The sequence below is a fragment of the Chamaea fasciata genome, unplaced genomic scaffold (assembly GCF_029207755.1).
Source record: "Chamaea fasciata isolate MVZ Bird 193981 ecotype frontalis unplaced genomic scaffold, bChaFas1.0.hap1 SCAF_3, whole genome shotgun sequence".
In the NCBI taxonomy this organism is placed as follows: Eukaryota; Metazoa; Chordata; class Aves; order Passeriformes; family Sylviidae; genus Chamaea; species Chamaea fasciata.
The window spans coordinates 109,233,045-109,247,473 of NW_027094088.1; the positions used below are offsets into that span (position 1 = coordinate 109,233,045).

A 14,429-nucleotide genomic window follows, 5' to 3' on the forward strand; every position below is an offset into this window, starting at 1 on the left:
ACACGGTGGGGATTTTTGCTTTCATTAGGAAACAGGATAAACTATCAGTGAAGCTAATGGTAATGAACCCAAATACAGTAGGTACTCTTTGCTTTCCTTCCCCTCATCTCAGCATTTATAAAAAAAGAAAATCCCATCAAAGCTATTGTCATGGTACCTCATTTTTTATAAATGCATGAAGGGTCTGTAATAGGAAGTGGTGCTGGGGGTGCAGAGCAAGAGACCAGGATATGCAGAACCATTTCTTCTGTCAAAAGTGAGCTGGAATTCCTCAGTGAAGCTCCCCAAAGCAACTTTTTGGTTTGTTTTGCCATGAAATGGGTGAGATTATTTGAGAGAGAATTCATGGGGAGGTCACTATTAAAAAACTGTGCGACTTCACTATTTATATTACAGAATGTCGGCCTACGCTTGCATAGTTTTTCACCAGTCAGTGAGCTGCACTTTGACTTTCATCCTCCAGTCTTAGCCAAACTAACAAAACCTGTGTTCATAAATTAAAATCTTGATTTTTCTGCTTTTAAATGATATATCAGTAGAGTTTCATTGAAAAGCTTCAGTTCTGCTTCTGATGCAAAATGGAATGTAACTGGTTTAAGTATTGCTGTGAAGGCTTTATGCATTTCAAAAAATTTTGTTTGTTTGTTTTCCCTGTATTTTTTCCGAGGAAGGGAATGAGAATGTTTAATAAGAGAACTCCTCCAGTGGCTTTGGATGGTGGGGATTGTTTTGAATTATTGACAGCATATGTTTCTTTGGTTTTATGTAAACACTTAATAATTTTGTGGTATATTTATCAGTGGGCATGGTATAAGGGACTAAGTAAGTAGATTGTTCCAAATTAGTCAAATTGGCCGATGGTTTAAATTAGCTTAATTCCAAATGCTAAATCATGTTGTTAAACCCCAGAATCTTCATATTTTCGTTTCCTTGCAAACATTAGAAAGAGAAAAGAGAAAGTATGGTGAAGAAAAAGAAGCATTTGACAATTAAACAAACTGCCTTTGGGAAAATGATCTTTTTATGATTCTGTTTCTCATGTATATAGTGGAGATAATTCTCACAAAGCTACTATGAAGACAAATTTGTATTTAAAGAAATTGAGAAACGATAATGAATGGCAGCATAGAATTTTTTGCATAGTAGATAAATAACAATATTAAATATTTCAATTAACTATTGACAAAGGAAATATTTACATCAGGCCAAGTTCTGTTCTCAGGGAAGGGAGTCCCAATTAAAAGCAAAAAGAGCAAAATTCTTTTTTTCAAAGCTTGTTGCTACAGACAGCAATTTTTAGTTTCTACTTTCCTTACTCTTCATAACTTTGTGAGGCACATTGTGAGGTTTGATTGTGCTTTTTTTCTCCCCCAGCCTGTGCAACCTGGGAATACACAGCTACGGGGTATCATGGCATCAGCACACACAAGCTGTGCACTACTTTATGGTCAATGCATGTAGAACGTAATCTTTGAAATGAGCCTTAATTATTATTAATTCAACCTTCATTTGCCCTCAGCCATGCTTGGATGTCAAATGAGTAGCAGAACCCAGGTAGGAGTTCTGAATTTTGAATTCAGGTCTCTTTCAGGTCAGGAAGTCTGAGCTGTTCAAAAGGCTGTTCAAAGAGCAGCCAATTCCAGCCAGTAGAGCTGAGACATCTCTCTGTTATAGATTACTTTGAGAAATCATAGAATCACTGAATGCTTTGGGTTGAAAGGGATCTTAGAGATCTTTCATTTCCAACCCCCCTGCCATAACAGGGACACCTTCCACTATCCCAAGTTCCTCCAAGCCCCGTCCAACCTGGCCTTGGACACCTCCAGGGATGGGGCAGCCACAGCTTCTCTGGGCAATCTGTGCCAGGGCCTCACCGCCCTCACAGGGAGGAATTCCATCCTAATATCCCATCTAACCATTCCCTCTTGCAGTGGGAAGCCATTCCCCCTTGTCCTGTCCCTCAATCCATTGTCTCAAGTCCCTCCCCAGCTCTCTTGAAGACCCTTTAGGCACTGGAAGGGGCTCTAAGGTCTCCCTGGAGCCTTCTCTTCTCCAGGGTGGACACCCCCAACTCTCCCAGCCTGGCTCCATAGGAAATGTGCTCCAGCCCTCTGAGCATCTTCATATCCTCCTCTGGAACCGTTCTAGCAAGTCCACATCCTCCTTTTATTGGGAACATGCGCATCTCAGGCAATTCCTCCTGGTCACTGTTTTTCTAAGGGAAGCATTTCCTCTTTAGCTCACAGTATGTGACTCACTTTTTCCCTGAATTCCATGATGTGATTTTTATCTGAAGTTCCATGTCTTGCAATTATCAAATTAGAAAGGCTTTTCTAAAAGACTAAAGGCCCAACCACAGAATTAGAGTCAGTGGTGTAAATACCACAAGTTGAGAAAAGTCTGTATGCTTCTGGTGTTAAGGAAGCAATACATTTTTGACTACCACTCTGTATTGTTCTCTGGTTACAGCAGACTCTACCAGACAAAATAAATCCAAGTAATTTTGCATTCTCCAGTCATATGCCAAGGAGAGAGCATCTATGAGTATTTAGTACCATGTATTTTAATTAATTAATTTTCATGTTTTCCTTTCAGACATTTATGAATACACTTATACAATTTCATCACAAAACTTGATAGTTTTGGACTTCTCATAGAAAATGTCTGAGCTAAGCTGTTGTATTCATGTGTTCTAGGTGCAGCCTTAAACTGGGGGGAGGTGTTTGTAAGGTGGCATCCTACAGCTAATTGATATTAATTGAAGCTGTGCAGGGGACCCTACAGTATCAGGACTTCACCTCTAAATTATAAGACCCAATCTTGACTTAACATGTGGATTGCTGCACTGCTCACCAAATTACTTATAAATATAGCAAAAAAAATATGTCTTTTTAATTTGTGCATGTATGTTTTGCCATTATTTTGGAAATTAGTCTAAAGTAGTCTTTTTTAAATTTTTTTTTTCAATAAGCAATCTAACTAAAAAAAACCCCCAAAACTAATTATAAACCTTTTCCATTCTCTAACTGAAAGAACTTCACCTGCCAAGCATACCTGAATGAATATGCCTGTAGCATTATATTGCTTGTGAATCTCCTGCACAGAATGGTAATTATTCTTGTGCATGATGACAAAAGAAAGGCAGGTACTGTGAGAACTGACTGTTCAACTGGGAATGAATACAAGACAAGTCTGTTTTATTAAAAGCAAGGGAAAAGACAGGATTATAATTATTAAAAATAAGAGGATTCAAAAGAATATGTATTTTTCACATGGGCTGAAACTTATTCTGCTTTCTGCCAGTCAAAATTTTCCTTAATCTTCTTATGATTCTCTTTTTAAAGTGAAATTTCAGGAGGGCATTTCACAGTCTCTGTCAACAGACCTGATTAACAGAGTTAACCTTACAGGACAATGAATTTCATCACAAATGTTTCTTAGTAGTATGTACCTTGGGTTCACTTCCCTTCCTTTTCAACATAAAGAGTGTAAGAAAAATTATCTTGAACACTCTCTTTTATTTCTCATTTTACATTAGCAAAACTCTCAAAAGTCTTTTTAGACATGTGTTGATGGTGGCTATGAACAGGACAGAGTTTTGTCATGCATTTCTTTTTTTTTTTAATTAGGCTAATTCTTTTATTTGCATTTACTAGTTAAAGCCAGTGAGTGAGAGAGGGCTGGTCCCCAGCTGTTCCCAAACTTCCCTAATGCTCAGTTTACAAACTGAATGTGTTTCTTAACAAGTTGTGGCTCTAAAGTGAGTAATTCTGGCCATGTTGTAGCATGGTGAACAGAGAGAATATGTCTGGGGTTTGAGTTTCTCTTACACTGAGTATGTCTAGGATTGATTGCCAGGTTAACTTTAGGCTGAAACAACCCCCTTCACCTCCTGCCATTGCATTTGAATCAGTAGGAGCAGGACTGGATCTCCCAACTCTCTCCCATACCCAGGATGGTGAGGAAGTGTGTGAGGTGTGTTGGGCCTGTATTTTGCCCCATAAGCAGCCTTGGGGCAAAAGCCACTCCTTGAGTTTCTGGCCACAAGTCGAAAAAGTGTGTCAGCTAAAAGAAATCCTTAAAAAATAGAGTGTGATGGCTGATTTTGACTGCCACTAAGAGAAAAAATTTAAAGCTCAAGATGCAAAAGAGGCTGCTTTGCTGTCTGTGTTTCCCAAAGTGATCCCTGTTTTGGTGACTGCAAGGTTTACTGGTGAGGTGCTAAAGCTGTTTATATGAACCTGATTCATGAATGGATACAGAGTCAGGGTAAGTTTTCAGAGGAATGCTATCCAGAAGATATAAAGGTATCCTCATATTAACATGGTATGTAAAGTTTTTGATGTACAGCCAGATGGAAACCACAGGAAAGTGCTACAATGTCCTCAACCAAAAAGCAAGGCAAGTCAGCAGTCTTGATGTATTAACATATCAATATATCCCACATAACTTTTTTCATTTGGTAGCATAGTTTACCCAAAATTATTTTATGTTTTTTGGAAAGCACTGATAGAAGATAGCCATAAATTTAACACATCGTTTTACAAAATTCATGATGATGCTTATTATAGAAGAAAAAAATATTTTCCTGTAGAAATCAAAGGTATTCCACGAAATGGAAATTTTTCGTTTCCAGGTTCCTGCCCCACATTTCAGACTAGCAGTAATAAATTTAGACAAGGAATTTGGATATGATATGGAGCTGGTTCAAATAAATACAGTATGTGTAGGTTTTGCATATGTTCGAGGGCAAAGTATTACAGGGGCAGTGAGTCCCTGTCAGGAGGTCAGTTTAATTTATTCCTTAAGCAATGAGATCATGGCTGCTGGGAATTAATCTGTTCATTTTGTTATTGTCTGTGCAATTTCATTTGCTTTCTTTCTTCGTAATTCCCTTGAAATTTCTACATAATCTTAAATAGTCCTGCCAGCTCCCTTCCCCCTACTTATCTGCACATACTTTGCTAGATTCCATGTTTCATAGTTCCAGGGAGATGAATGAAGTTAACTTTCTGCTGGGCACAAAACTGCCTTTGTTTATTCTTGAATTGCTTGGGGATCAAAGCAGGAACTGAATTTGCTGAGTCATTCTTTACTCTTGGCACTTGTTTGGCCCTGAAATGGGAGTTGTTGCCCTGTTGGTGCTGGTGGTGCTCACCCCTCACTCTCCAGAGGCGGATTCATTTGGCTCTCTCAGTAGACCTAATCCAGCATCCCTCTGGCTCCATTGCTGATGGCCACAGATGATGAACTTCAGACAAATCCATGGATGTCATTCATCTGACATTTTAAAGACTGAGTTCAGGATGAAGTTGCTCACTGGAAGCGTCTAATGTCTTTTATACAATAAAAGGGCTTTAGATGACTAATCATGTTTTCAGTTCTTCGACTGAATTCCATTTCTTGTCTCTGGACAGAAATTCTATAATGAAGATTATATAAAGTATATATCAATTAATACTTAATATTTAATAATTCACCCTATTTTCTTGTCATTTACAGTTGCAGATCCTTAAAATCTCTCTATAACAGTTGAGCTTTTAAGGTTTTAAGGTCTTAAACTCTTTATTGCAGAGGATGATGATAATAATACTGCGGAGAAAAAAGCAAAACTGTTTTTGCTGTGAAAATACATTAAAATTGAGATCAGCTTGGTCTACCAGTATAAGACCTCATGTTTTCTTCTAATATTGGGAACATTGTTTTAAGCACATGAGCACTCCAAGCCTTTCTTAAATCAAAGGCCCTATGCAGATCTGTTCAGCTTAATGGCTGCTGCAGAATGTATGGTATGTTCTGTAAAGCATGGGTAAAAAAAAAACCCTGGATGTGTGCACTTTATAGCCAAATCTAGTGTTACATTACAAACCCTATTGATCTCTCCCCGAGTGACATTTTTGTTTTCTGTATAAAACTCTGAGTAAGCTTAGACTTTGAAAATGCTTACTCTTATCCCTGCTTTTTTTTCTTTACTTACCAATTCAAGGGATTCTCAGAACAGTAAATACTTTTTTCCTCTGTGTAACAGATGTCTTGAGGTAGTGATACTCCTCAGATAATGTCAAAATTCAGAAGACTAAAAATTTCTTTTCAGCATATTTTGTAAATACTTCAATATTGAGCTACCTTGTGCTTGATTTCTGTTTTTTGTGGGGGTTTCTTGGTTTTGTTTTTGTTTGGGGTGGGGTTTTTTTGGTTTGTTTTTTTCTTGTTTGTTTGTTTGGGTTTTTTCTTTTTTAATCTAGGTACTTTTTTAAGAGAATCACAGAATGGTTTGGGTTGGAAGATGCCTTAAAATATCATTTCATTCCAAATTCTTGCCATGGGCAGGGACCTCTTCCAGTATCCCTGGTTGCTCCACCTGGCCTTGGACACTTTCAGGGATGGAGCAGTCACAGCCTCTCTGGGCAGCCTGTGCCAGGGCCTCCCCACCTTCACAGGGAGGAATTCCTTCCCAATTTCCCATCTAACCCCTCCCTGTGTCAGTGTGAACCATTCCCACTTGTCCTGTGACTCCATCCCTTGTCCCAAGTTCCTCTCCTGCTCTCTTGGAGCCACTTTAGACACTGGAGGGGGCTCGGAGGTCTCCCTGGATCCTTCTCTTCTCCAGGGTGGACACCCCCCGCTCTCCCAGCCTGTCTCCATAGGAAATGTGCTCCAGCCCTAGGAACATCTCCATTGCCCTACAACCACCCTACATTTTGGGCCTTGACCACCCTGTAGTTTTTGCCCTCCCACCCCAGAGCTGTCAGGCACAGCGCACAGTGCCCTATTATTCTCTAGTCTTAATAAAAAATAAATTATTTAACATTCTGTTCTGGCAATAACAGCCCTTGCAGGGCAGTTCGGTTTTCCCTAGGGCAGCCACCTGGCCCCTTTGAAACCGTGATAGGCCCACAATGAGAGTTCTTGAGCAGAGGGAATAGGGAATCACGCCACAAGATGAATATGTGAGGGTTTGGGCAGCCAGCGCCTTCATCCCAACATTGTTGCCAAGCACAGGGGTGTCCAGCCGTGCCACATACGTTTTTCAAATGTTCCAGCTTAGCAGCTCCTCGGCACATTTCCTCCAAACACAGAGCAGTCGGTGAGCAAGTTAATGTTTGGCCTCCTGCCTTCTTCCCCCCACACACAAAGAGCTTTGTGTGTCAAGTGTGAAAGCTTCAAAATGGAATGAAAATAAGATTATTTTTCATCCTGGATGGTAGGTGACAACGTGCAACTCTTTACCTTTTTCTTTCCTTTCCCTTTTTAGTTCTTTATGCTGAAAGAAAGATATAATGCACCACATTTTTGGAAGACTAAGCAGACGTTTACTGTGCCAGGTCCTATCTACTGCATCCTTCAGCATGTTCCAAGGAAAGCATGCAAAGTATTTTAACTCTGCTGTACAGCACATAACTCAGCTTCTTAACTGCTTAGAGTGACTAGTACTACTAGAGAGGGAGTAAAAACTATCTATTTTTAATTCTTTTGATAAACCAGTTGAGCAGTGTCATTGCTTCCATTTGTTGTATCTGCTTTCAAGCTGAGGTTGCTTGAAAGTGGAGTTTCATTAGAGGTTTCACTATTTCTTCATGTCAGAAAGATTCCCAGCAAACTGGCATTTATTCTGATGAAAGAGGACTCCAGTCCTGTTGGAGGGACTTGCTTCTCCTTCCAACAGAAAAATTTAGAAAATGTGACTTGTATAAATTTGAAGTTGTTTCTTAGTTTAAACATCCTGTATAATTTCTTGTTTTCAAAAAAATAATTGAGAAAAAAAAAAAAAAAAACAACAAAAAACTGTGAAAAAGGATAAATAGGTATCCTTTAGACCTACAGTTAAAATTATTTTAACAAACTTTCTGTGACATCCCCAACACTGGGTCCCATTTTCTTTAAACTCTTTGGCCTGGAATCATGCTATATTCACAGTAATGTCCTCACTCTTTCTTCTCCCTTTTTATCCTATGTCACTGATTCATTTTGAGTTTATAAAATATACCTTAGGAATGCAAAGGTAAGGGAACATTACATTTTTTCAAAGCAGGGATAATACAGGAGAAAAAAATAAAAGAAAATTAATAAAATAAAAATATGATCTTGAGAAGTGAAGAGGAAAGAGATGTTGTCTTTGGGTTGGTGTTTCCTTAAAGATGACTCAACTATGCCACTCATCTGTTAATTTCTTCTGCAGTTGATGGTTATTTGTAGAATATTCTAAAACTGGGAGGACTGAAGGAATGTCTGTCTTTATCCTTCAAACTGTGAGGTTCCATGCCATCATGTGAGGGCTCTTCTGTAAAAAAAGGAAAAAAAGTAAAGTCCAGTTATTTATGACAAACACTGTTTTATTTGGTAGCAGTTTAGAGCATCATGCTGAAATCCACCTTTAAGAAAGAATTATTTTAAAGAGAATTGAAGGAAGTAAACAATTCTTACATATATATATATAATTACATATATATGAGTAATTTTGCTAAATAAAAATATTTGTACAGAGAGAAAGCAATTGAAATTTAGTATATAGGAAAAATATTAAATCCAGTTTTTAGACAATTACTGTAGACAATTCATAGACAGAAATTAAGTCCTTATTAGAAAAATCCCTCAGCAGCACCTTTCTTTTAATAAACCTTCGAGATTTTGCACTTATAAAGAAACTTGTAATGCTTTTAATGAAACCTGTAGCCTTTGGCAGTCTGCATTTTCAGAGCTTTGTGGTCTATTTGCTGAGAGTAGCCATTGCTAAATCATTTAATTTAACATAACTGCTTTTGGGATTAATCTGGTTTTGCAGTTTCCATATTACGTTATGGGATGCCTGTGAAAGTTAAGGTCTGTATCCTTGTAAAATTTCTACATGTTTCTACATGTTTTTTTTTTTATCATCTCAGGTAGGACTTTGAAGAATAATTCCTCACATTACCATGTCATATGATTTTGTTTTTCCATGCCTTCCTTGTTGTTTCAGGGGTTTTAAATCCCTGTGAGGGCTGGATGTGAAGAGTAATAGCCAATGGCTTAACATATAGGTGGCAACAGGAAAAAAGAAAAGATTACAGAATCTAAACCACACTGCAAAAAACCCAGCTTTTAAAATTATTTGAAGAAGATATCTCTTAAATATGTGAAAAATTAACCCCCAAATTAGAGGCTTTTATAAGGCATAAAGTAAAATTACAAGAAGAATTCTAGAACTGCTGTTTTTAGGATGAATTGTGTGAGAAGTGTCCTGTGAAGTTCAGATTAGATTATCTCTGTAATGTCTTCTGTTTTCAAAAGTATAGCTGAATTAATTCAGGGGCAAATTGAGTTCTGTAATGGGTTGAAGTTACACCATGGGTTGTGAAAAATTTTTTTAAAGGAATACAAACTCAATCTAGACTTAACATCGTGTTGAAATGGATTAACTGAAAATTTTTACTAATATGAAATGGCAGCTCCTCAAAATATAGTCAGGTTGCCAGAGCCATGCATAGGAGAACTGAAAAATGCCTGAGTAGAAGAGTTTCTGCAGTGGTGACTAAGGGTCCAAATACAGTCAAAATTATTGACTTGGTGGAGAAGAAAATAAAGGACTATCCAGGTGTATTCCTGGTCAGCTTGTGGTTTAGTTTACAGTTAAATTGTACATGTTGACTGTGAAACAGATCTCATAAATGAAGGGTTGGGTGGTTATAGGAGAGTGACCTAAAAGAGACTAAAAGAGAGAATAGAGGAAGAAACTGTGAGTTTGAAGTGCTAATTTTATTTAATTGCTTTCCCCCGATTTGAGAGCTGATAAAGCCAAATGCAGGTTGTATAGCATGGAGATATAGATATACATATACACATACACTTGCCAATAGCCCTACTGTCTTCTATTAAATCAGATTGAAGAACTCTGTGATTTCGATTTCATCAGATGTAAAATTGTTCAGGGTGTCAGAGCAAAACTCCTGTCTATGTGTGTGGCTTTTACCTTTTTTTTGTCCTTGGTGTGAGCACACCTGTACTTTTATTTCTTTGTGGATGGTTTCTTGAGCTTCATGGGCTCACTGCACAAGCACAGTCTTGGTGCCATCAGCCCCTCCTGGTGTGATGATTTATTCATTGAATTAGTTTGGAAGACACTTATGTTCCTTCCCTTGTTGTTTAAAACAATCTGCTTGATTGAGAGATTGGACTATGCTCCTGCTTCTGACAAGGACAATCCTTTTTAAACTAACTATTGCTTCCTGCCTCTGATACATGAAGGGTTTAATCTCTTGTGGACACCAGATCTTTACCTTGTGAAATCACCCCTGCTCTGTTGAAGTAAGCAGAACTCAAGCACCTGCTCAGATCTAACCATGGACTTCAGTGCTGCTTCAACCATGATTCAATTACAGCATCCTGTATATGTGGAGGGGAGGGTGTGCATAGAATTTGTGGCTTCATAATTTGACTCTTTTGAGATTCATTCTTTTGGTTGGCACTGGACTCCATGTGAAATACATTCTTTAATGCAGTAGTGAACATTTGAAGATGCTTTTTCTCCCACAAGCTCCAATTCAATCTAATTTCCTTTCTTTTCCTGATGTGTTCAGAAGTATAAAAATTCAAGCATAAATTAAGGAAAAAAGGAAACAGACACACGTACCATTTATTTGTTACTGTGTATTCAGTGTGGGAACAGACACTTCAGTGCCCCTCTCTGTCTGGCACATCAGTGTGATGGAATTTATTAATTTCACAATTTAGAAGCACACAGGTTCAGTTCTGCTTGGTGCAAAACGTGTTGGCCTCAGTCCAGAAGCACATTTTACTTTTCTGGTCATCTGTAAACACACAGGCAGAATACTCATGTGCTTCAGTTTAAATGTGCACCTCGGTCAGGGCAGCAGTGCTCAGCACCTCTCTCCTCTCAGCGCTCACCACTGGGCTGGGTGAGCAGTGTGCAGGCAGGTTTTGAAAATAGGAATTGACACGCTCCTCTGGGAAATTCAACTCAGAAGACTAATAACCCATCTGTGGTTTATATTTCTACATCTTAACTTGTTCAGTGCACATTTAATTTGGGAGGGTTGCTTCAAGGTTGTGGCGAGGGCACTTTGGTGCTATAATTTCTGTTGTGGAATGCAGTCTTGTTGGAATAAGGTACATCATGTACTTTTACTCTTTTGTCAGAGAGCAGAAAGACAAACACGAACCATGGACTCGGTCCAGTATGCAGAATTCTGTGAAAGTCGGCAATTGAGTTTTTGTAAGTATTATAATGGCTGCACTATATTAAGATGTTTGATTATTATTTCATTTAATAGAGAGCACACCAGAACCTCATGTTTTTTGAAAGCACTTTTGTTTCATCCGCAATAATAAAACTTTAAATTCTTTGTCTGTGTAACTCCTGGGAACAGTTAACTTAGCACAGTTTCAGGCCGTCGGGCAGAGTATTTTGTTTGAATATCCCAAGCTTTCTCTGTGCCTAAATACTGAGCTGGTGGGGATGACTGCAAGGATAGAACTGGCGAGGAGTTAATGGATTAAAACCACACTTGCCCGAAGTCTGTCGTGACGGTACTAAAGTCGGCACATTGGCAAAGTTTCATGGCTGCAGGTTTTTCAGAATGCCTCTAAAATTAGAGAAGAGCACAAAGTTTTGCTTTTATTTCCCGATCCTCAGAGACACAAAGAACTTACTAAAGAGTCTTTTCTATTTTAAGCTGTAAGCTCCTGCTGTGGAATTTATTCACCATTAGCCAAGTTCATCAGTATATGCCAGTCCAACACTAATAACATGATGACAGAATTAGGGCTTTACTAGCACTGAAAACCAACTTACTAGAAGTACTTGTGGGCCACAACTATAATGAGCTGTAAATTAATGGGCTTGATCATGTAGCAAAACATCATTACAGAAGTGGTTAAGTGATGACTAAGGTTTTAGGTCAAATGTCAGAGAAAGGGAGGTGAAGGAGCCAGTAAAAATCATGACAAAACAGCACATGATCCTACAACAGAGACTTGAACACAGTGGTGTCTTTAAAGAAGAGTCCTTATCTTATTCTTCCTTTTATATTCAAAGAAAGAGTGACTCTTTTATGGCAAATGAATGACACATTTGAGATACTGTTCACCATCAGCAAATGTCAGAAAATGCAGGAAAACATGTTTTGTAAGCATTTCTTTTTCTAATTCAATATTGTTTTTTACGTTTAGTTGTAATTTGGCATCACACATCTGTGAGCCATTAGATAAATGATACTTCAGATTAGGGTGACTTCAGGAAATGAGAGGTTTGTGATAAAGTCATTTTTAAAACCCCAAAATTGCCATCTGGAGACGGATCAAATAAAAATCTTAAATTTGAAAAATAAAATAGAATGTTGCTGACCAAGAGATTGTGATCTATAAAAATCTCTCAGTGCTATTTTCCCAGTGTTTTTAAATGACCATGTCTATATGGTTCTTTTTCACTGACATTTAATGTCATTAAAGAATAAGAGAATTACAGTGGTTAGAAAATAGTACCAAGAGAGACTTGGGCACAAATTCAATTGCACAAAATGAGCTCAATTAGACAGAACGTACTAAAGGCCATGCAGAAAATTTGTCCAAAGCCTTCTTTTACTTATTTATTTCAGTAAAAATTGATTGTGTTCCTATGTTTAATGAAGTGTATTACTGTAATTACTATAATATAAGTCCATAAAAACTGTGTCACAGGGGAATAGACCTGGAAGGGACTTCAACAAAACTTGTTCTAAAAACATTTATTCATAATCACAGTTCCAGATATTTCTGCGCTTTTAAAGACAGGTCCCTCAAAAGAAAAGGTCCCTCAAAGGATGAAGTACTATAGAATTGCAAACTTAAATTCTGGGGAAAATTTTGTGATCATTTTTTCACCTTCACATTTTTCATGTTTCTTTCTCTTTTTTTTCTTGTTTGTTTCTTTTTCTTTCTTTAGTGATGCAGTGTAACCTCCCGTTACCTCCTGAATAAAAATAACCATTATTTTGACCTTTTCCAGTTTAACCCGACTTGTCTGTAGGTTTTTCGTCCTGATTGAAAACCTTTTTTGAAAGAGTTGTTTCTACTTCCTTCACATGACTTTTCCACCTTGTATTTACTTCATTTTGGTTGTCCTGTCTCACAAACAGCCCTCACTGGATCTCTGTCTCAATAGTTCCTTTCTGGCCACAAATTTTTATGATCACCTTGTCCACCACTGACCTAAATAAGATCGTTCTCTTTTTCTCTCCTTTTACTCTCTTTGTCCCATATTTTTCTCTGCCCTTTTTCTGAATCCATCTCACCAATTACCACTGTGAAGTTCTCATATGAATGTTGATTATACACCTATCCTTATTTCTTTATATCCAAAGGACACTTAAAAAACACTCTTGCACAAATGATTTTGGCTCACTTGTCAGCACCTGAGTCCTGTAAAGTTAACACCAGGACTTCCAAGTTGTTCTGTCCATCATTTGTCTTTGCTATTGTTAATACAATTATATCAATTTGATCTGGACTCATGTTTGTATTGATTTCTTTTTACTTTTTTTAAATCAGTCTAAGACATGATGCAATCATTTTATTTATTTTACAGTCATATATTCTAAAGCGAGTTTGTCCAGTCCACACTCCTCTGAGGTTGACTCTTCCTTGTTCTGAAATCTCCTGTATGATCAATTATCTTGTGTTTTTTTCTTATTATTCCATGTGCTTATGGGTCTCCAAAATGTACAAAATAAGAGTCTTTCCCCACTGGTCCCATTTTGATAATTCCTTCTTCGGCCAATCAAATCACACTCACACTAATCGCTTCAATTTTGCAGTATTTCTGTAACCCAGAAAAATTGATTGTTTTGGCCTGTCTGTCATTAATGTTCTTTTTCCCCCTATGGTTTTAACTGACAGCAAAGAAAGCATCCAAGTTCCGTGACTGGCTGGACTGTAGCAGTATGGAAATAAAGCCAAATGCAGTTGCAATGGAGATTTTGGCATATTTAGCATATGAGACTGTGGCCCAGGTAAGGGACTGCTTGAACTCTGATGAAAATGAATTAATTACTCTTAGAAGTACTTCAGCCTCAGGGTCTGGGTTGTAAGCCCCTTCAGAAATGCAATCACTACTTCAGTTCTCCAAGCTAACTGGATTCATGGAGTCATGGGATGGTTTGGGTTGGAAAGGACCTTAAGGCTCATCCAGTTCCAACCCCCAGCCATGGGCAGGGACACCTTCCACTAAACCAGCTCAAAAATCCGGGCTGTCTTTCAATTTGCTGTGTGACAGATGTGTGCTGTGCTGTGTTCATCCATCTCATACACAACAGAAATGTTTTTTAATGGCTGTAGAAGGGAGGGGAGTCCAGCACGAACCTTTTTCAAGTCCAAACTGAAACCACACACTTTGCTATGTGACCTTTGGCAGTGCGCTGCAGCTCATTCAATCCCATTGCACAACTGGATTAGAAAGA

The 14,429-nt window shown here is 38.1% G+C and overlaps 1 protein-coding gene across 6 annotated transcripts in view; it reads left to right on the forward strand.

Annotated features, from left to right (window-relative positions):
* The window catches only part of SUPT3H (SPT3 homolog, SAGA and STAGA complex component), a 256,156-nt gene that overhangs the window by 188,959 nt on the left and 52,768 nt on the right, over positions 1-14,429 (forward strand). For all 6 annotated transcript variants that reach the window (XM_066180069.1, XM_066180067.1, XM_066180070.1 and 3 more), the window contains exons 7-8: positions 11,134-11,209; positions 13,870-13,982. In XM_066180069.1, coding sequence (XP_066036166.1) covers positions 11,134-11,209; positions 13,870-13,982 — 189 coding nt within the window. The remainder of the gene's footprint in view (positions 1-11,133; positions 11,210-13,869; positions 13,983-14,429) is intronic.